Raw genomic sequence first — 22,119 nt, 5'->3', positions numbered from 1 at the left:
TTGTGCTGTATCTGCAGGACTGAATTCATATAATTGCTATCTAGTTTTCCTGAATGGTAAGGAATCCTTTATAGAAGTTGTTTTGAAGCCTAGACTTCTTTATTTCATCTTATTAGCTTCTTTCTCAGAGCATAACATCCACAACTGATGGTACAGTGCAGTCCACAGCCTGGCATGTGTGACTAAGCCTGATTAATTAAGATTTGAGGTCAGAAGAAGGAGATGGTCCCATTTCTTCTAGGTATTCCAAGGTCAAAGGTATTGTAAATAATAAAAAACATCACAGAGCTAGAGCTGAGTTAAGAAGATGAGGACTTAGAATGCTGTGTCTGTAAGACATTCAGAATATTAAAGCAGATTGAACAAGGTATGACAAACAAGATTTGTTTTTCATATCTTCAGGGAGTTGAGAGGACAGTGCAAATAACTTTAATACCATTTGTACCTTAACTGTGGGGCCTACAGGATGCATTGTTACAGGGCTGAAATCACTCATGATCGCTCACTTTGGGCTTTGGCTGCAAATTACAATATAACACAGAACCAGACTGCATCCTGGAGGCTGCCTCGCCATGGCAGTGTGAGCTGGCTCTGTGTTTGTGTCTGTGTGTTTATAAGGTCTCATTTTGGCTGGGTATTGCACCTAGTGAACTTGGAAAAGCTTGGTTGAAGTTCTTTATATGACAAGTATATGGTGGAAATTGTGCATAAAAAGTGAATCCTTTCAAACTACAGTTTTTGTTGTATGAAATTCTATTACAAAGTGACTTCTAGTTGGTAGAAAGCCTTTTTCCTAAGATACCATAGTATCTGTGGACAAAAGCTTTATGACATCAATTTTTGGAAAGCAAGTTAAGCTTTTGTGAAGATTTGGGGAAGATTAGAGCGCCCCCTTGTGGAGATTTTATGTATGCATGTGTGTATAGATATTTATATATGTACAAAGATACCTGTAGCTCAATGGAGAAGGAAAATCGCAATTTTGCTTATGTTTGAGTTACATTATTATTAATAAAAATTTCTGGGTTTTCTTATTCATACCAAATATTTCTGGGTATGCTCAGATGCTATAAAGTATTTTAGTAAAACACAAATTTCAGTGTAAAATGGAAAGTGAGCAGCCTGTCATGTATATATGCAATTGAAATGCCCTGTCATCTTCTTGTTTATTGGCTTACAAGTAAAATCATACAGTTGCATTACAAGAAGAGGAATTTTAGGAGAAAAAAAAATACCATTTTTGTTTTACAGCTGGGTAATTTCCTGGGGTTTTGTGAACTATTTCAATGTATGAATAGGGAACACTCCTCTTATAATGTATTTATTAGTAGCATCAACTGAAATTCTTTTATATCTGTGTTGTCATGTTGTTTACCTTATGAGAGGCTTTAAAAACTCAGCATGTAGGACAAGAAAATTATTGTGATGCCTGGATTTTGTGATGATCATTTATAATTTATGGTCATTTTGCTTGACGTCAGAATTAATAAAGATTTGAGGCAAAGCTTAGAGAGAATAAATTAGTGTATTTTCAAAGGGATTTCAATTACTGAGCCCTTTTTATTGTTAATTACTTTATTAATTGAGCGGAATTGCTGTACTGATTCAAAATGCATTGCAATGAAAAATCCCACAGAACTTTTATCTGAGCATCTCAGACTTGGAAAAGAGTGCCTGCAACTGAGCTCTTAGTTGGAAATCAGACAAAGCTCAGCTGGGGAGGGAACCTTGTTACGCTTGTGGCACAAACTGTGAAGCCAGTTATCAAGGAACACTGGTGATGCTGGTGCTGCAAATGTTACCTAGCCAGAGAATAAAATGAGATAGCAACAGCTCCTTCAAAAAACAGGAAGAGGATGAAAATAAACATTGTGGTTGAATTTGAAATAACTATTTTTGCTTTGTTTTACACCTAACAAAATCTGGCTGAAGAAATGTAAATGTTAGAAGATTTAAGGATCTGGCTATATTTGATTTTTTTTTTTCAGGGGCTCTTTGAAACTGAGTTTTACCAACCGAGTGTATATTCCTGCAGGCAGCCAGGACCCTTGTGATAACAGAACCCTCATAATTCTGCATGAGAGCACGTAGGGTTTTTTTTTTTTTTTTCCTTTAGAACCATTATGAAAGGCCTTACGTTGTTTAAGTTACTGAATAGACAGGAGGTCTGTGTCCCTACCTTTTTGCATTGGAGCTGGAGGAGTGCTTGGTCACCCAGGCAGCAGCCTGCCCCATGAGACTCCTGCTGAAACAGGGACTTCCTCTAACCTTTTTGGCAGCTCCTGAGAGGCTGCAGCCTGATTGTGAGGGTTTTGTGGTTTGTCCTGTGTTCATAAGGGATGTTTTATGAATCCTATTATGCTAAGGTGTTACCCATGACTGTAGGTATCAGACTTCTTTAGGAGGGTTTCTGTAACCTTTTAAGGCTATATTGACAAAGCAAGCTCAAGCTGCAGGTCCCTTGTGCAGCACTGTCTTCTGGTTTGTTCTTCTCTTGTCCCCTGTCTGTCATCACCTTTCTTTTCCCTGGCCATCTCTTGTTTTCTGCTGCCACTTCCTGCTGTGGGCCATCCCCTTTGCTCATTTCCCCTGTACCTCTAACATCTTCCCAAGAAAGGCAAGTTCAGAACTTGCTCCCCTGACTGGGGCTAGAGGCAGCTCAGGGAGGAGGTGGGTGGGACAGCAGTGGAAATGCACCCTTATTTCATGTTCCCTTATGTGCAGTGGCATAACAAAGGCAGAGAAAAAGAAGCAACAATTTTGAGTAAAGAGGTCACATTTTCCTCAGATTTACACAGTTCTTTTGAGACACAGCAATCACTTGTGCACAGTAGTGACGAGGTCGAATGGGGGTGATGTGAGCAATGGATCCCTCCTTTCCCAGTCCTGGTCACAAAAGATTTCTTATTCTCCCCAGCACAAATGCCTTGCATGTCTTTAAAGAACCCTGTAAGCCACTACACATCTATTGCTTTTGAATAGTATTTCCTCCTGTGTGTGCTCACACCCTGTTTCTTAAGAGGTACAAGGGTTGTTTTATGCATGTGCTTGATAGAACAATGCAATTCTCATTGTTTGAATTATTATTGCATTTTGTATTTGTATTTCTTTCAGCAAGGTTCTTGCTACTTCACTCCTTTCAGCAATTTAAGAAACACTTAGAACAACTGAGCTTGATATAATTTAAGCAAAGAACAAAAATCACTGGAGGGAACTTTGTTGGATTTGTGTTTCATCAAGAAATGATTTACAATTTGTACAAGCTTGTTTGTTTTTCCATCAAATTGCCTCATCTATACATTTCTATTCCAGACCACTTCACTCTGAAACAAATTGTCATTTCCCCATCTTAACCAACCTCTGTGTTCTCACATGCAGCAGAGCTAGGGCAACCAGCCTCTGGGCTGTGACATGTAAATATCCAGCATCCATCTCTGATAGCAGAATGGAAATTTACCTTCAATAAAGTATTTGATAGACCAGCATCTGCAAAGTTATTACACAAGGAAAAAACATGAGGCTGAGCATAAGAATTTTCTGGTGAACTAGAAGCTGGTAACAAAACAGGATGTGCCAAAGGAGGAACTTAAAGGAAAGTTATCCATGAATTTCCACAGGACTAGTCTTAACTCTGACCCTATTTCATATTTCCATTAATGATATTGTCATTAAAAGCTTAATTATATTAATGGAATTTTCTTAATTACCTTGAGGATTTCATAAAAATAGGGGAAATTAAGTTTGGTAGTGCAAAGTGGATAGTTCACGCATCTGAAGCCAGAAGAAACAGCTGTCCTCTATCAACTGAGTGCTTACCAGCCAAAATGGGGAGTCTTCATAGAATCACAGAATGGTTTGAGTTGAAAGGGACCTTAAAGACCATCAAGTTCCAGCCCCCCTGCCATCTGAGGCAGTGACAGTATGAGTTTCCAGAAAACTGCTAAAAAACCAAAATGCAATGTGAGGGTGTGTCAGAGAATGCCAGTGGAGGTAAGAAATGTTTATTGTACAAGGCACCTCTAAAGCCTCGTGTGAAGTTTGCTCAATTCTAACCATATATAGTGAAATTTGAAGTCATGCAAATTCGAATGCCAGGAAATGGGTGCTATGATGATCAAAACCTGGAACAAATCTCAGGAACTCCTTATTTCTGTAAGCCCTCTATCAAAAGATAGCATGAAAAGCTGAGATGTTAGAAAACTGTGAAGGGATCTAAGCATGACCCAAGAATTTTGGGGTCTGCAGTTTGGTCTCTTATGACTTTTTTGTCAGAGGACACAATAAAAAGTAGTTCAGCTTTGTAAATTGAAAGTTGAGAGGTGTGATTGCTCTCTGATCTTCAGCTTAAATGCTATTTCTCCTTCTCTGATGTTACATTTATAAATCTCCTTGATGTATTTGCAGTGTTAACTCAAGAACAACTGGATCTAAATAGAACAGGACCAGGTTTTGTCTGGGAATAAGACTTGTGTTCCTAACTGTAAGAACCAACCTTCACAAGATGTTTTCAGTAGGAGCAGTGGCATGAAAAGGATATTTCAAAAGGAGCTAGGATGCTTTAGGAAAGGGATAATTGAGTGCTGTTATCTGTGCTGGCAGGGTAGGTAGGGCACTGTGATGAGAGCTTTTTTCCTTAAGTAAACCAGCAAATTTCTTCATATCTGCTCATACTACTCTCCATTTTCTTCACTGCCAGAGAGGCTGAGCTTACCTACATATTTAAATATAGAGTAAAAAATCCCAACATTATGCTCTGTGTTTGAAAATTTATGCTTAAATCCGGAAAGCAACACACAGGCAAAACCTATATTAGCTCAGAGAGCTCACACATATTCAATGCTATTCATGTGCATTTTCTAAAATACTGGGATTAAAACCATGGGTAACTACATCATTTTATTAGCCTAGGAGCTGCTCAAGATCCAGACTTGATACCTGTGAACAGAATTAATTTCTTTAGGGACATGTCCTCTCCAATTTCTGGAGACTCTATATTGAATAATGTGAAATATTGAAATAAGAACTCATGCAGTTGCTCAATAATTCAGGGTGTGCTGATTTGGAGTGTTACAACTCCAGTTAAAAACATATTCAAAACCCCCTACAATCTCTTAAAAGAGACTAAAAATCTTCTGTACTGTTCCTAGGGTGGCAGGAAAGAACAAGGGAGAATGGGGATAATTTAGTTGGTGAGTTGGTTCTTGTTTCATATGTTGTCTGACAAGACTGTACATTTGGTGACAGCAGACTTTCCGCTGTCATTCAGAATCCCAGAGCCCCAGGTGTGGGAAGTAACTTCAGGAGAAGTCCAACCCCCCGCTCAGAGCAGGGCCACCACTGAGCATAGATGGGGCTACTCAGAGCTCTGGCCAGTTGGATCTTCAGAATCTCCAAGGGTGGAGAATGCAGAGCTGCTACTGACAAAACTTTCCAAAGCTTAATTATTCTCATAATGAAAATTGTTTTCCATTTACTCTCACCTTTTTCAGTTTATGACTATTGTCCCTCATTAGCCCTCCCACCATGCACAAGAGTGAAAAGTCTTGCTTTATCTTTTCACTGGCCTCTTCTTGGATGCTGAAAGGCTGCTGTTTAATCTCCACCTAATGTCTTAGACACATCTTTTAAATACATCAATAAAATCTGTATCCTCACAAACTTATATTGTCCTGTGTCAAGAAAAAAACTTCTCAGCAGTCCCACTTACCTTTTTGCGGCAGTAGGTCCCAAGAAATATTTTCACTGATAATTTTGAAAGGCATATGGCAATGTGATATGTCAAGAATGTGATTATTGTCATGATTATTCATTACTTTTTAAAAGTACAAAATTGCTTGTCCTAACTCTAAAAGCAGACAACATTTTAAAAGGAAATTGTCATTTTGCATAGTCCGAGGCCAGTTGTCTTCATTACTGAAGTATTTAAGGAAAAAAAAAAAATTAGAGTCTCCACAAATGTGGTTTTTACCATAGTTTTCAGTACAGATGTAGTGCTGAATTTTGAAACTCATCTTTTTTCTGTATTATATGAATCTGTGAACCAGTGCTATGTTAAAATAGCTTACCTAATATCTCATTCTTCTCGTATCTTTGCATAGCTCCTATGCCATTATTGAATTTATTCTAGCTTCACATCAAGGAAAATTGGACTCTTTAGGTGGAAAAATTCCTAATGTTGTATGTAGCATTTGTGTTGCCAAAGTTCATTCCCTTTCTTCTACCCTTCTGGATCACCCTAAATCACTAGTGTTAAAAGTTGTTTGATGTCAAAGAGTGAGTGATCTCTAAAGACACTCCTTGTCATCTGTCATTCTTTAATCATATGTAGGATACTAATCTTCTGATCAACAACCATGCAAAAAAAAAAAAAAAAAAAAAAAACAGTGCTATAAAGCTTTCCTGAGGTTTTTCTGATGGCATGGATACAGAATTTAATCTGATATTTCAGAGGCTATTTTTAAAGAAAAAAAGGGCTTGCAATATCTAAACAGAAAAATTGGGAGTTTTGTGATGAAAGCAGTAAATTATTCTAAAAGAAACTGAAGTTGGTGACAGGGAGTATTCCTCCTAACATGCAAGGAAATAAAAGGTTTCACCTTTCTTAAGTGCTTCCCCGTGGCAAATCACCACATTTCTCTTGCCTGTAACAGTCTGTGTCGTTGCAAATAACTTCCCAAGCAACAGCCTCTTCTTACCAGAACCAGAAATACAATCCCAGCTGTCTGACTCCCAGCCCTCCCTCTGTCATGCTGGTATACTGATATATCAGCAAGGGCAACAAAATTATAATGGACTGTTTTTCTAACTGCTGGATTGGAGATTTGTATGAAACAATACAGAACTTACTTTAAAACTTTGTTTTACTTTGGGCAATGCTCATAAGCATGTTTAGAAAGAGATACCGTGACTGATAGATGTATTATAAGTACAAAGAGTTATGAAATGGAGGTTCTCTGTGGTTATTTCTCCCTCACTACAAAATATTATGTTAGTGGTTAGTTTTTGATATTGGCCTAAACTTTGCATTCTCTGAATACATCCCTTCAGACAAGGGCCCTTTGGCTCCAAGTGCAGGGTTCACCTCGCAGATAGACACCTGTACAACACAGACACCTCCAGGTCAGCAATAAAGCTGCCTCTGTGGCCAAGGTACATGGTGTGATGCAAGGGGAGCCTCCAAAGGGATGCAGCTCATGCCAGAGGCAACCCCTGCCATGGCCAGACACACACCACTTCCTGTGCTGAGCAGCTCCCTGCTGGTTTCAGAGCTTGCCTCCATGTGTTGCTCATATGTAGACCACTTAGACGTAGGCAATTAGATGTGCTACCCTGAAAGCAGTATTCAGTCCCTTCTCTGAGCAGGCATGTTGTATGGATTTAGCTGCTCTTTATGCCACTGGGGTAGTGAAAAGGATAAGTTTAACCAACAGAGACTTGTGGCCAACTCAGAAATAGGAAACAATGGCCAGCTTTTATTCCAGTTGGATTCAGAGCCATGGGATAAAACCTTAAAGGAATAATGAAACAAATCTAAATATTTGTCATTTTATACTTCAAAATTAAAGTTGGACTTTTTTATTTTTATTTTATTTACTGTGCTAAGTTCTCCTTTAATGCGGAGTAAGTGTCTATAGAGTATTACTGCCACTGTTTTAAGTAAAGTGCTCATCATCCCAGATAAAACCTGCAAAAGTGGTGAGTGCTCAGATCCTCTGAGAAAACAGCCAGTTAAATGCTTTTGATACATGCTGAGCAGGTGATGCATGTGGTAAGAGTAGATAAACCTTCACTTTTTAATAGTGGTGGCTGTTCTTTCAGTAATAGTCTTGTAAAGAAACCCATGAAAACCTGAAAGGACAGCTAATAGTATTAAGGTCACAAACTTATGTAAAGGATTTCTTAGAAAACCATTCCATCACGGTGTCTAGCATCCTGTGATAGACACTAAGCTTAAGAAGCCTATGTGCTCCTGCTACATCATCTTTACAAAAGTTTGGGTTTGTCTGTCTGGCTTGGTGGATAAGCCGTATGAAGTTTCCTGCAGCCAGATGGGCATGCATGTATTTCGTGCACTGTTTCATAGAGTTTTGTTACAATGCCATTGTTCTTGATAAGTATACAGTCTGCTCTTGTTATTTTGGGCAGTTTATCTGTAAATTAAGCACACCATGGATGCAGAGACACTCTGCATAGAAATGCTGCCAGCCTTGAGCTATTACGTCTGCATTTCACTAGGGTGACTTTGACCAGTTCAGCCTGACAAAATTTCTTTGCTTTCTGCCTTTCCCCATCATTCCTGTCGCACGTTCTAATTGTACATGTGCTGCATGATACTTATCTTTGTTTCATTTGTTCACCCTCTTCCTCTCACCATTACCCATACTGACAATACTTTGCCCAAAGAGAGGTTACTGATTGTGGGCTTTTACTGCCTGTGAGAATCTGGGCTTCAGGATAAAACTGGGAAGTATAAGGCTTTTGTTCACATAATACTGATCCTTCTTAACCCTTCATCTTGCCACAACCTCCGTTGGTAGAAGAAATGTGCTGACAAGATGGCTTTTGGTGGGTACTTCAGACCATTCCTCAGGAGCATGCTCACTTCCATAATTAAAGCTACTAACTTCTTGTCTCCACTTGGGACATAAACTTGACCAGGGCTTTTATTTTCTTTCTACTAGGAAGAATCAGAATGTGGATGGTTTTATGGTGCACCTGGATATTTCAGTCACTTTGGTTTTTCTTTCTTCTGCCTGCTAGTGTTTTCCAAAAATATTCTCTGGTGACTCTTCCTCCACCTCAAATACTCTTCTGTCTCTGCATCCGCTGCCATGAACACTCTGTTCTCCTTTTATGAAGATGCCATTCATCCTTCTTCCCCGGGAGGCCCTATAGGATGTTTCTGTTCTCAGTCTGCAGTGATCCTTCATGTATTTAGTAAATGTCCCTCAGCTGGGACATCTGTTCCATGGTGATAGAAGAGGCAAAATGCCCTGATTTGGGATCACCTCTGCCTATAGCAAACTCTGCTCCTCTGAAATTAATTTCTAAACTATACTACTGAAGGCTTAATGCAATACTACTGAAGGATTAATGTAAGAGTATTTATATTAAAATACCTTATAATGTGGAAAAAATACATATTCTTAGGTTATAACTAGAAGCTTATTTTATCTGTTCTATTAATTAAAGGTTTTATTTGCCTAATGCTAATAAAGAGATTGGATTTCATGCAAGTAGGACTAGAGCCTTAGGAATTTCCAGGTACTTTATAATTCTACAGTAAACAACAATGTGCAGCCCAGGCTTCACACTGGTGCTTGTTTGAGCTCTTGCATGGATCATCAGGGCCTTGCTGTGACCATCACCTGTCCAAAAAATCAACTATCCCATACTGACAACTGCAGTAATCCATTAGTTTCAGTACACCATGCTCAAAAGCAGATTGCTTAATCTGGGGAAGTTGCATAAAATTTCCTGTCAGGAGGAGCTCACACTGTGACTAGTGGGCTGGTGTTTGAAATGAAATCTAGATTGTTCTTACATGTCCATGTGTTCATAGAAACAGTCACAAGACACATTAGGAAACACACAGCTATGCATTTTCTATCATTTTTCTGTCATTGACAAATGCAAATTATGGCCTGATTTCAGTGTAAGTTTTTACATACACACACATGCACATGCTGATATAGATATCGATTACATAAATATATAATATAATTTGTATGGGTTTTAATTAATTTGGAATATTTTCTATAAAATATCTTCTCCCTGACATACCAGTGGCTTTTTGGCTCACCTTTAAGCACTGAGGGTGTCTGTGACAGTAGTTTCAGTAATCAATGATATAAATCTATTAAAATGAAGCCAAGAAGTCTGTGATGAGTTTGCTTTGACAAACAGGGTAACAGAAGTCATTACTTAATTCTTTGCTCAGCATTTCCCACAGTGGGTAGCCATGGAGCTCAACATAACCATAAGTGTGAGCATGGGTGATGCAAGGTGGTCATTTACACCAACAAGAACAAGTATTCAGAGTGGCTCAAGCATATTCAGTATTTAGCTACCTTTACACTATTCTACTGAACAGAAAAAAAAGGCCATATCTTCTTTCATATTTTTACAACCTGCTTCTTGTCTTTATTATGAGCTGACTCCTCAGCTATTCCCAGTGTGATTGGATGCTTGTCTATGAGCCACTGAGGATTCTAAAATACTTCTGTAATTATTCCGTAAATGCCAACATTTGAAAACAATTTGAAAACAATTTCCTAACATAATTTTATAGTTTATACAATTTTCCAGCTGAAACAAATGTTCATAGCCTGTGTGGGTTTTATTTGTATCATTATTCTAGAGACACGGCACCCTTTTTCCTGAAAGAAAACTGCTCACAAAGTCAGTGCAGCATCTTCCCAGTCCAGGGATAGCATGTAACAGTGTCATCTGGACATTGCCAGGATTAGGTGGAAAAAATCTTAAAGTCTTCCAACCTCAGATTGATTAAAAGGGTGGCAGAAGGTCACAGCCAGAAGGTTAATCAGAAGGTTGTAAACTGTGAATGCTGCGTAAGTTACCAGCCCCTCAGAAACTGTGTCAAGCTGCAGTTCAAGTTGTCTGCCAGATGAAGAAGTCATTTAGTGCATAACACAAGAAGGCAACTTTCTGGAACCTGCAGAAACGAGCCGCAGATTTATCTGGGCACTGAAGACAGCTGCAGAAGTCAGGTAGTCACAACAAGGAGCAGCAGCAGGCTGGCAAAGGCTTCTGGCCCAGCATGCAGCAGGGAAGCTGCAGATGTTATACAAAGATGTGCTGCTCTCATTTCCATGCATTTGCTTTGTACTCCTGTTTATTGCACATCAAACACATTTACATATCCAGGGATGAAATGGAAATGATTGATGCAAAGGAGGTATTTCTTTTAGTTGTTGTTGCTCTGAGTCATACCTGACTGGGACTGCTGGAGATGGGTGAGGAAAGACAGAACTATTATTAGAAGTATAAATAACTGTCAAGAGCAATTTTTAAATCTATCTGTTACCACATATTAACACCCAAAATTATCTGAAGAGAAGAAGGATGGCAATACAAGGTCTAAGCCAGTGCCCCATCTTTGTTGATGTAGATGTTTGCTACTGCTTCTGAGTCTTAGTCCATTTTTTTTTTTTTTCATCTCTGCTTCCTTGGAGTTTCAACCATTTTTGGTTGAAACTCCTATCAGTGCCTGCTGGATGTTGCAAAAACAGCTTCTTATGCTGAGAGTTGATGAGTGTTTAAGAGTTGGGCTGTTTTATCTGCACAGCACTCATGAAATGCCCATTTTCCCCTGTAAAATGGAAAGTAGTTCTTAATGTGCTCTCATGCATGCAATATGGAGCCAAGACAAGATGAGCATACAATCTGAGAAGAGAAAGCTGGGCCTGAAGTGCCCAAAGACTGCTTTTTCATAGTGGAGCTATCCTGCAGAGCATACAGGAGGATTTCTGGTACTTCCTGCTCTGCAGAAGAGGGATTTTAGAAATACCTGTCTATGAAGGGTTGTGTGATTCTTGGGTCCCCTGTTAATGTGGACTGTATAAATAACTGAAAGGGACCAAAACAGCTGACATGCAGTTTGGCCATGTGTGAGCAGCAGTCAGAAGACCCAAGCTCCAAATAATTCTGGAAATATCATCCTTCAAAGTATTATCTGATACTGACAGAAATCATGGCTTTCAGTGCAAGTGATAGTGTAAATACATCCATGACATTCCCTAGTTTATATCCTTCTACCTGTAAAGCTTTTGCTGTGAAGTAAGTCTTGAAGCTGTTTCCGTTAGATAGTAGCTCAGGAAATTACCCTGCAGCAGAACATAGTCCATAGGTTGGTCTCATAACCTTTTTCTGGAAAATATATTATAGGTCCTGCAGGTGGAAAATTCAGAATGAATAAGAATGAAGCATTCAGACCTGTTTCCCTTTGCTTTGCCTTCTCTGGGAAATATATCTGCATATTTAGCAGTATGTAGGGAAATAAATATTTTTATGGTTAACCTAAGGTTCATGGAGATGGTGAATCTTTAGTGGCAGGAAGTGGGTAAAACCTGAAAAAGCAAAGTACTTGTCTTGGAGGTTGTTACAAATTTTGAGATTTTTCATTTTACTGGAGTTAGCTCTTGTATGAGATGACACTCCCAAAACATTGGTTTGTTTACAAGGTAGCTTGTCTTCAGCCACCTTGCTTATTGCTTACTTCCTTCATCCTTCTCTGCTTCTTGCTTACTCTCTTCATCCTTCTCTAGGCTGAAGAAAAAGTACTGAGATCAGACTTTTCTTAAGGAATCTTAGGGCTCATGATTTATTAATACATAGTTTGCAGTAAGATGAGTCATGCAAACTCTGGAGCTTATTTTTGTACCAGATCATGTGTTAATTTTAGTCATGAATCTTCTTCTGGTTATTCTAGCAGAGAGAAATCGTAAGTATTGCAGTTTTCCTTTGTGTTTATGATATCACCTTATAATTCAGGTGAGTTATTATTGAATAAAACATCTCTCAGTAAAAAAAAAAAAAAATCCTCAATCTGTGAAAGCCTTCTTGATGCATATTTAATTGCAGTCCCTTTCAGATTGCTATAAATAAGGCATACAAACTGAATTTAATAGCAAAAAGATGAACTGACAATGTGAATTCTGTAGTTATTTTCTATATTTCAAATCAATATATCTTGGTTTCTCTTTTGTATTCTTGACAGATGAGGCTGAATAATAATAATCTTTACACCAACAAGTGCTTTTGTACTACACGATTTTAACTAATTTCAATCAAGCACTTGTCTAAAATTAAGTCAGATGAATGGATTTTTGGTCTCTTATTATCTTCACTCCAACCCACTTAATAATAGGGTTTTTCTTAAGCTGGCTCATGTCAGTCTTCCACATGGTGGTTTTTTTAGCATTTGCACCGTCCACATGAAATTGCTTATGCTTTTCTTAGGTTGTGCCCAAATGCTAAGGGATTATCATCCTGTGCATCTTGTGAGACGTGCGTGTCTCGGTCCAGAAGAGAAGGGGCAGAATTATTTCAATCACTTTTCAGAGTTTCTGATATTGCTGGGGGTTAATACTTCAATGTGGAGGGGAGCACACTTCAGTTAATTGGTTTCTATATAAAGTAACTATCACTGAACACTTGATAGGTCAAAGTAATTCTGCTTCTCTGATAACTGCTTATTTCCTTTTGTATCTCTCTCTCTCCCGATTTACCTTGTATTTTATTCATGGTATTTATGAAGATTTTACTGTCTCAGAAGGAGTCACCTGAAGAGCCAACATTGGAAAAAGTGAAGGCTGTGGTGCCAGTGTTGAGTAATAGTTTTATTGGAGAATAAATAGGAAAATCTACTCAAATCTTAAAACTGTTTAATTATATGTTTCAGGAATTTCTATTACATCACCATGCTGAGGGATCCAGTGTCACGGTACTTGAGTGAATGGAAACATGTCCAGAGGGGTGCGACCTGGAAAACCTCCCTTCATATGTGCGATGGAAGGAGCCCAACACCAGATGAGCTGCCTACCTGTTATGAGGGAGACGACTGGTCTGGAGTCAGCTTACAGGAATTCATGGATTGTACCTACAACTTGGCCAGCAACCGCCAGGTGCGCATGCTGGCAGACCTCAGCCTGGTGGGGTGCTACAACCTGACTTTCATGAATGAGAGTGAGAGAAATATGATTCTTCTCCAAAGCGCCAAGAACAATCTGAAAAACATGGCCTTCTTCGGGCTGACGGAATTTCAGAGGAAAACACAGTATCTCTTTGAGAGGACATTCAACCTGAAATTCATCTCCCCATTCACCCAGTTCAACGTAACACGGGCCTCCAACGTGGACATCGGCGAGGATGTGCGGCAGCGGATAGAGGAGCTGAATTTCTTGGACATGCAGCTGTATGAGTACGCAAAGGACCTGTTCCTGCAGCGCTTCCAGTACTCCAAGCAAGAGGAGCATCAGAAGAACCGGCTAAAGAGGCGGGAGGAGCGGCGACTGCTGCGGGAGCAGAGAGCTCACCAGTGGCCAAGGGAAGAGGCAGCAGAAGTAGCTGTTACTGAAGATTATAATAGCCAGGTTGCAAGGTGGTGATGCTCCTCCAGCTTGCCTAACCAATGAGAGGATCAGATTGTTTGTGCAATGTGGCTATCTGGGAATTAGCCAAGGGACACCTACTGCTTTGGTAAATGAGACCTTGTCTGACAACTCCCCCTCCTTGTCTCAGTTTTTCTTGATTTCTGCCAGTGAGAATGTATTTTTTTCTCAATAGGTATTGATTAGTGTCATTAAATGGCAGTAGAATAAAATTCCTATCAGAAAAGACTTCCTTCAAACACCTAAGCTATGAGGATGGGTTGAAGAGAGAGAGAGAGATCCTTTGTATTAACAGATGTACCTTGTACAATCTGAGCTACTAAAACTTGTGCAGACATGAATGATAAATTGGGGAAAAATACCTGGCTTGGTTCCTTTATGACATGAGAGCTGGTTTATTTCATACTGTTCATTGCAACTGTAGTGCATAACTTTCTAGTGAATGAAATGGAGAAGGTGCACACATTGCCCTTCAAACTTCTACATGCTGTGTTTTGATTAAGGGAGGAATTTGTTGAGGTGATTAAAAAAGACACAGGAAGTGTTGGATTCGGGCACTTCTTGCTCTGTTCCAAAGGCTAGCAGTGAGAGATCTGTTATAGGTGATGTGGTGGAGGGGTTGGCTTATTTCCCTGAAGGTGCTGGGAGTACCAAGCTCAGCTGGGTAGGAACCATCTTTCTAAATGTGTGTGGCAAAGGCAAGCTTTGAGAAATGAGGTCCACGTAGCAGCTGAGCACACATCACAGAGATTATCTGGCTGGGGGCAATGAAATCTGCCTTCACATTCACAAAAGGGGTCAAGCAAACTCCAGGGAGGAGGAAAGGGAGAGAAGGAAAAGCTTAAATATTAGTGTGACATTTTCCAGATTTGCTGTAAAAGCCTGGAGATACATTGTCTGTGAAGGTAGGCAGGTTTATTATATTGTCTGTTAAAATACAGTGATGCTGAATGCATACAGTTTAAATTGGTTTTCTCTCTAACTATAGTAGTGGCTAAAAAAATATCGGCTTTCATTTTTATAGGATACATAATGGATATGTGGAAAGTCTTGATATTTATTACTCTATATGAGGATTCTTTGTAAATTTATTGTTTTCATGATGAGAGATCTGTATCTGTTTTTCTTCCTTGTCTAGAAAAAGATTCAATGGGTTCTTTCTCCATGTGTTCCATTCTTGTGGCTAAACTGCATCTGTTTATTCCAAAATTTTATGTTGTTCCATTTGTAATAGTGAAATTTAAAAAAGAGGGTCCTGTGCACCATAGATCTTCTGAGAGAGTTTTTTTCCTTCTTCTTCTGGCATAAATGTAAAGCATTAGGAGGAAATTTCTCTAAGTGCCTCAACGTGGCTGCTAAATCAAGATGCTGAAAGTATATTATTGCATGCATGAATGGCTTTTACCTTACAGATTTGCTAATTAGAAGTGCTAGAGTACCTGATGTGGATGCACATTTCTCGCTTGTTTTCAAAATTCAAGGTTTCTATCCAGTTGGTTGAAAAAACAATGTGTTACAGAAAAAAAGAGGCTCAATTTGAAAATTTGTCCCTTCATTTCCAAGTTGGATTTTCTTTTTGTGCATGATAGATCCTCTTTTCTTCTGACAATGCTATTGCTACTTATCTATGCAGAATATCAAAAATACAATCTAATGATCCTGTTGAAAGCTAATGCATATGATAATACATTGAACATGAAATATCATAATAGCATTTAGAAGTGAAGAGGGCTACCAGGATGATGCCTCATTATCAATGTAGTTCATTAACAATATGCTGCTTTACGTCTGATTGTCAATGTGTTACTTTGGGGTGAGTAGTGGTGAGTTTTTGTCCCTAATACCTCTTCCACTCGTGGTTCATGTTCATTTTCTCCCACCTCCTCATTCAGAAGGGAAAAGGGAGATTGTTGTTCTCCTGTCTGAGCATGGGATGCCTTAGGGAAGAGTGAGGAGCTCTCTGGGTTCCTGGGCAGTGCTGCTTGGATCCCCATCGCCTGGAAGAGGTGCTCAGACACCTCACTCACGTGTGGACACCAACCTTCTGAGACTTAAATTGCAATCTTTACAGCTGAGGACTGAAGCTCGCTCTGAGTGTCCTGAGTGCAAGACAGTGAGGCCATGAAGAGCTAAGGCTCATTGGCACTATTGCACCTTTAGCACAATGCAGGTAATTCACAGTGATCTGACAGCTGCTGGCACCTGGGCTTTAGGCTGGGCAGGCCCTGGCCCTGTGGAGGGAAGGAGCTTTCTGGTCAGTAACACAGAGATGATGGGAGCTGTTGCATCTCCGCATTCCTGCACCCATTGCCATATCTTGCTGGAGACCAAACAGCATGAGAGGGGAAGGATGCTTTTGGCTCGTGATGCTCAGTCTGCAGGATTTGTAGGTGCACTTTCATGTTTCCATGACCACAGGGAGCTTGGGGTGCTGGGGAGATCCTGAAGAGCGGGGAGAAGCCAGCCATGTCAAAGGAAAGATGCAAAGCCAAATTCACATTAAGGAGCAAGGTAAGCAAGGAAGTAAGATAAATTCCGACTCGCCTTTTGTTATGTAGGGCATCCATTCCTCTTCTGCCTTAGTACAAAAAAAGTTGTCCCTTCCTCTCATACCTCTTTGCTCAGCAGGCCACCTCTCCATGCAATTGGGCCCCCATTTTTCATTTAGAAAATGCAGTGTTTTCTTTTCAAGGCAGAGGAGACAGTGCTCAAAAATACTTCCCTAGAGCCTCACCAGTGACTGTAAGTATCAGTTTTAGCTGTCTAAGCACACCAACTGTTCTCTAGACTGTTCCTTCTGCCTGATACAAAACAAAGCCTAATGAGGATAATCGAAGCATTTTTAGGTAGTTTACATTAGCTTGAATAGTTTGGCAACATCTTAATGCTATGCCTAACCTTTTTCATCAGTCGTTTCCCAGGAGTCAAGATAAGGGCCCTGAAGAGCTGTTAATGTGCTGTGGCATCTATGTTAACGGGATTTGCCTTAACGCTTGGGATTTAGTTAAAATTGAAGCTGGTTTGTTGGATTTTTTTTTTTTTTCTCTGGAGTCTGTGTAACAGCCCTGGTTATGCAGGAGTAGGTTTGTTGCTTCTGTTGTTTGGGTTTTTTTTAGGAGAGGTGGGCACTTAGCAGCTGAGACCTTGCCCAGAGCCCTGAGACTGAAGGACCTGGCACCTCCTTCCCTAGCTCCAGCTGCACATCCAGCAAACTCACTGCACCAACAATCCTGTTTTTCTTAGCAGACTTTCCTTATACATGACAAATAAAGCAATTTGGAAATGCCTTCAGGCTGACTTCTAAGACACAGACCTGCAGCTTTTTTCCTCCTGGGCACTGTGCCTGAAATAATGTAATGCAAAAGCAAAATAAAGGTCCTGCTTCATATCTCTGTCATTCCAGATTTTCATTGCTCTCACAGCAGAAACTTCACCATAATTACACTCACCCATATAAGATCAGGGAGCAGCATGTTTCTTTCTAAAGTTTCATGAGCAGCAACGCTATAGGATTTCTGTCCATCTTCCTGGCATTATTTTGTTGCTTAAACAAGACAATTTGGCTTCTGCTACTGTGTTGCTGAAAGAAATCTCATTCTTTCGTAATGGAGATGTACTTGCTAATCTCTCCCATCACCACATCCCAATCACATTCCCAGCACTACCTTTTCCAGTTATAATTCACTGTAGGCTTGGAGTGGACAGAGAAACATGCTGTGTCATTAGGACTTGTTCCTGATAATTTGATGTTTAGTCCAAGCACTCGCCTCATGGCCTTATGGCCTTAAGGTTCCTTCATTAAGGAATGAAAGTTTGTTCTCTCTTCCCCTCTCATCAGTGCTGACAGTAAAAATCTTTTTATAACCAAGAAAAGAAACACTGTTTCTGATGTTGAGTATTTTCCACTGCTGTTGTGTTAGTTATAAGTCTGTCATAGCCTTGCTAGGGATTCTACCCAATATGCAGCAGCTACTTGCTCTTCACTAAAAACAGAAATACAGAATAAAAAAGTGATGGAAATCAGATCCAGAGCCACGCTTTGTAACTGTATCATACCCATTCAACCAAATGGCGGGTCACATCCCCTTTGTGTGTGGAGATGTTTCAGATTTGACATCCATTACTAAATCAGGAGGTTTCTTAAGTTGGTCTTGTTAACACATGCTTCCTTCTGCCCTAGTGGGATCTTGTTTCCCACCTGCACTCTTGTATCAATTATGAGCACTGCTGTTTTAAACATATCTCACTTTTTCTTCCCTCTGTTGCTAATCCTCTGATAAATACATAGTTATTCTCTTTTTTGTTCCGGGATAAGGATTATCTTGTTTCCAGACTGGTGGGGAATACCATGTACAAGATGAACAATTGCAATGAAGTCATGCAGCTGGAGTTGATGGCTGTGTCCTCCCTATGTGCAGAAAAAAAAAAAAAAATCCCAAACAACACACTTGAAAAAGGGAGTAAGGTACCCAGTTTTCAAAGTAGCACTTCTTTCAGTTTGGTTCCTGTAATACTTTCTTTGTCTACCTTTTGTGGAGGGAAATGGGTTCCATAGCCTGCAATGTCCTTGGCTTTTTTTCTTGGCCGTATCACTAACTCTATGATTTCAAATAAATGTTGGAAGAGAAGAGAAAAAATAAAGAATTCCCATCAGTTGCAATATTTAAGATGACAGAATAAATCAATAGGCTGTAAATTACTTTATTCTTTAGGAATTTTCCTTCTGTTTATGTGCAATAATGTTTGTGAATTCTGCTACTGAGAGATTGTATTGTGAGTAATCATATATACTTCCATTCCTATTTAAAAGATAGTTTGTAGACCTAGGGATTTTCATTGACGTAAAGCACAATTTAATGAATTATTTAATGTGTTTAACCATTGTGATGTCAAAAGCAATTGTTTTCATATATTTATTTGTTGGTGATTTTCTGTAAAATGATGCTCATTAAGAGATCTGTTAAAAATGAAGTTTTGTTGAATATTGTTGGGTCCATGAATTACTTATGAGAACAAATAAACACTGATTGTGTTTTTGAAACACTAAAGATTCTATCTTATCTACATAGCCATAAAAATGACTGAAAATATTTCAAGTCATGGTAAAAATCTACTGAGTGTTTTTAACAAAATATACATTGAGGAAAATCATATTGCTATTACTTATTATTTAAAGGGCCCAATACCAAATTTTTGCTTCCAGTTGGACTTCATTTCTGCTCAACAGCACTGAGGAGCAGTCCAAAATGTCAGGATAATCTGCTGAGCTCTGTGGGGAGTAATGAGAAGCTGAAGCCTGTTGCTGCATTGTCAGCTCGTACTGCTGGTTTGCTCTTGAAGTCTGCCTATACAAAAGCTGTGGGGTAGCCCTGTATGGTAAGGAGTGTTCTGACTCTCCAGAGTTTATTGATGGTGATGAAAAGAGTAAGAATCGCGGGGAAGAAGTAAGAAGTGGCTATGGGTAAGAATCATGGGAAAGGCCAGCAAGGCTGATATCTTGGTGGGGATCTGTTACAAACCAGCCAACCAGGTCGAAGAGGCAGAAAATATTCCATAGGCAGCTGGGGGATGACTCAGAATTGTTAGTTAGCATTTGCTTTTATGGGGGACTTGAACTTAGCAGATGTCTACTGGAAATACTATACAGTGGAGAGGAAGCAGGTTCCTGGAGTGTGTGGAAGAGAACTTCCTGATATGGCTGGTGAGTGGCCCAACCAGGGCCTCTTGGACCTGTTGTTTGTGAACAGAGAAGGGAGAGAAGGGCTGGGGGTGATGTGATGGCTGGAGACTGTCTTGGGCACAACAATCGCCAAATGATAGAGTTTTCAATTCTTGAAGAAGTAAGATGTGAGTCAACAGAACTGTTATGTTGGGCCAGAAGGGCAGACTTTGGGCTGTTTAGGAGCGTGGTTGACAAAGTCCCCTGGGAAACAGTCCTGAAAGGCATCCTGAAGGATGGACATTCTTCAAGAAGGAAGTTCTAAAGGCACAGGAACAGACTGTCCCCATGTGGGACTAAGAGAGGACCCAGCAGGGAAGAACCCCAACCTATCTAAACAGAGAGCTCAGACTGGAACTTGGGGTAGAGACCTTTAGAAAAAAAGGCAGGTCATTCAGGAGGACTACAAGGATATTGTGGGGTTACATAGGGAGAAAATTAGAAGGGTGACAGCCTAGCTTATCTGGCTACTGCCTTAAAACACAATAAAAATGTTTCTCTAAATACATCATCAGTAAAAGGAGGGCTAAGGAGAATCCTTTATCAGATGTGGGGGAAACAGTGACAAAGGATGAGGAAAAGGCTGAGTATCTGCAAATATCCATTATCCCACTGCAAGTATCCATTTTCCTGCCACTCATATCACTTTGAGGAAACAAAAGAGTTGGACAGCTTTATAATCTCCAGATTCCTCTAAGTTGTGGTGGTGGTATCTCACTGTCTGCTTGGTTCTTGATGTGAAACTAACTTAGTTCCTGGGAGACAGATGGCAGCCTCCATAAACTCACACTATTGTTTGAAACCAAACTCCCAGAAACTGCTGTGTGAGAGGACCCAAAGTCCAGATCCTGACATGGAAGGCAAGATGGCATGAGGAGTTCATACTACTGGGGAGCAATACAGGCTGCTAAACAGAATAATCCAGTGCTTCTTACGGTGCCCTGAAGTTGCTCATCTGACCTTCAGCTGCTGCTCCAGAAGGATACAGATCTCAGAATAGAGGCTTTGTCCTATGTGTAAACCCTGTGCAGATAACCTGCAGATCTCCAACCAACGGTGTCTCTCCTTGAGAGTTATGGTTAGGAACCCAAACTTCTCTTGTAGTGTTTGTAGCATTTGGGGGCATCACTTGAGACAAGTGATCTGCAGACTGAAAGTTCATCATCATCACCAGTTCTGAGCACAAAATTATGTGTGCTGCAGGATAGTGTGAGAGATGGAGGAGGAAAATGAATGTTGCTGTGTTTCTGGGTGAAAGCCGTTATAAAGCTGGAGCAGCAAGATGATAAGTAAAATAAATGTCTGTGTTGCTGATAAATACTACTATATGGCCAAAGGAGAAATTGATTTTGCCACCAGGAGACAGATAAGTTTTTCCCACATACATGGTTACATTTCAAGTACATTTCAAGAAGTACATCAGAATATTGTGCTGTTATGTGCAGTTTATGTCACAGTTAAAAGCAAGACTGAGACTCAGCATTGGTGGCCAGTATATATATGACTAGAGAAAGGCTGGAATTTTTAAGATTTCATTCACATTTATTTCTATTTTACCTCTAGACTCTATTCAAGATGTGACACCTTTCAGCATTTCCTAAGAAATTTGTGAGGATGCCGCTCACATTCTGAATAAAATTCAGAACATGAGCAAGTGAGATTAGATAATATGGAGGTAAGTCAATGACCTATAAATCTCACCATTCTGTAGGAGCCCAGAGTGATGTAAATGTGTAGCAGTGAGAGGACATAAGGGCTGCCCTTCTCTGACAAGGAAGCTGCTGCAGGAATTTTTCCACTGGCTAAGCAGCTCAGCATTTCACTGTGACACACATTGAATGAGACTTCTTTCACATAAGTAGAGGTCAGCTGGCAGCTGATGTCCTCAGGCAACCCCTGGGGACCTCCTTATGGGTGATGGTGGAAAATGCACTTTCAGGGCGTTAGCATCTGGCCTGCTTTAGACATTTATGATGGTTAAGAAGGGTCTAATCCCAGAAATGTGTCTTTTCTCCCTCTGTTCATAGAGGGGGAAACAATCCCCAAATATACTTTTGGGGAGGTAGAACCTCAGCTGTGCCAAAGAATGATGGGCCAGCAGTTCACTTTTGAAAAGACTGTGTTTGAAATGGAATTAAGGCTTCCAAGGGGATAGGTCTAGAAATATTTCAAGATGTATCAAAGCCCAGAGGGGGAGATGTGAGGACTGAGAGAAGATCTGGGAACCCTCTGTACAAAGGTGATGATAAAGGTCACTGTAATGAGTGA

At 39.9% G+C, this 22,119-nt stretch overlaps 1 protein-coding gene across 1 annotated transcript in view; it reads left to right on the top strand.

Moving 5' to 3' along the window:
• HS6ST3 (heparan sulfate 6-O-sulfotransferase 3) overlaps positions 1-18,577 on the top strand; it is a gene marked incomplete at its 5' end in the record, with an annotated part of 279,846 nt that extends 261,269 nt beyond the window's left edge. The window contains one exon of the mRNA XM_083854915.1: positions 13,424-18,577. Within this exon, the coding sequence (XP_083711041.1) occupies positions 13,424-14,129 (706 nt within the window). The 3' untranslated portion in view covers positions 14,130-18,577. The remainder of the gene's footprint in view (positions 1-13,423) is intronic.
• Between the last annotated feature and the right edge of the window lie 3,542 nt (positions 18,578-22,119).

Source organism: Zosterops lateralis (genome assembly GCF_965231275.1).
Source record: "Zosterops lateralis genome assembly, chromosome: 2".
Taxonomy (NCBI): domain Eukaryota; kingdom Metazoa; phylum Chordata; class Aves; order Passeriformes; family Zosteropidae; genus Zosterops; species Zosterops lateralis.
This window is presented reverse-complemented; position numbering and strand designations above follow the sequence as displayed.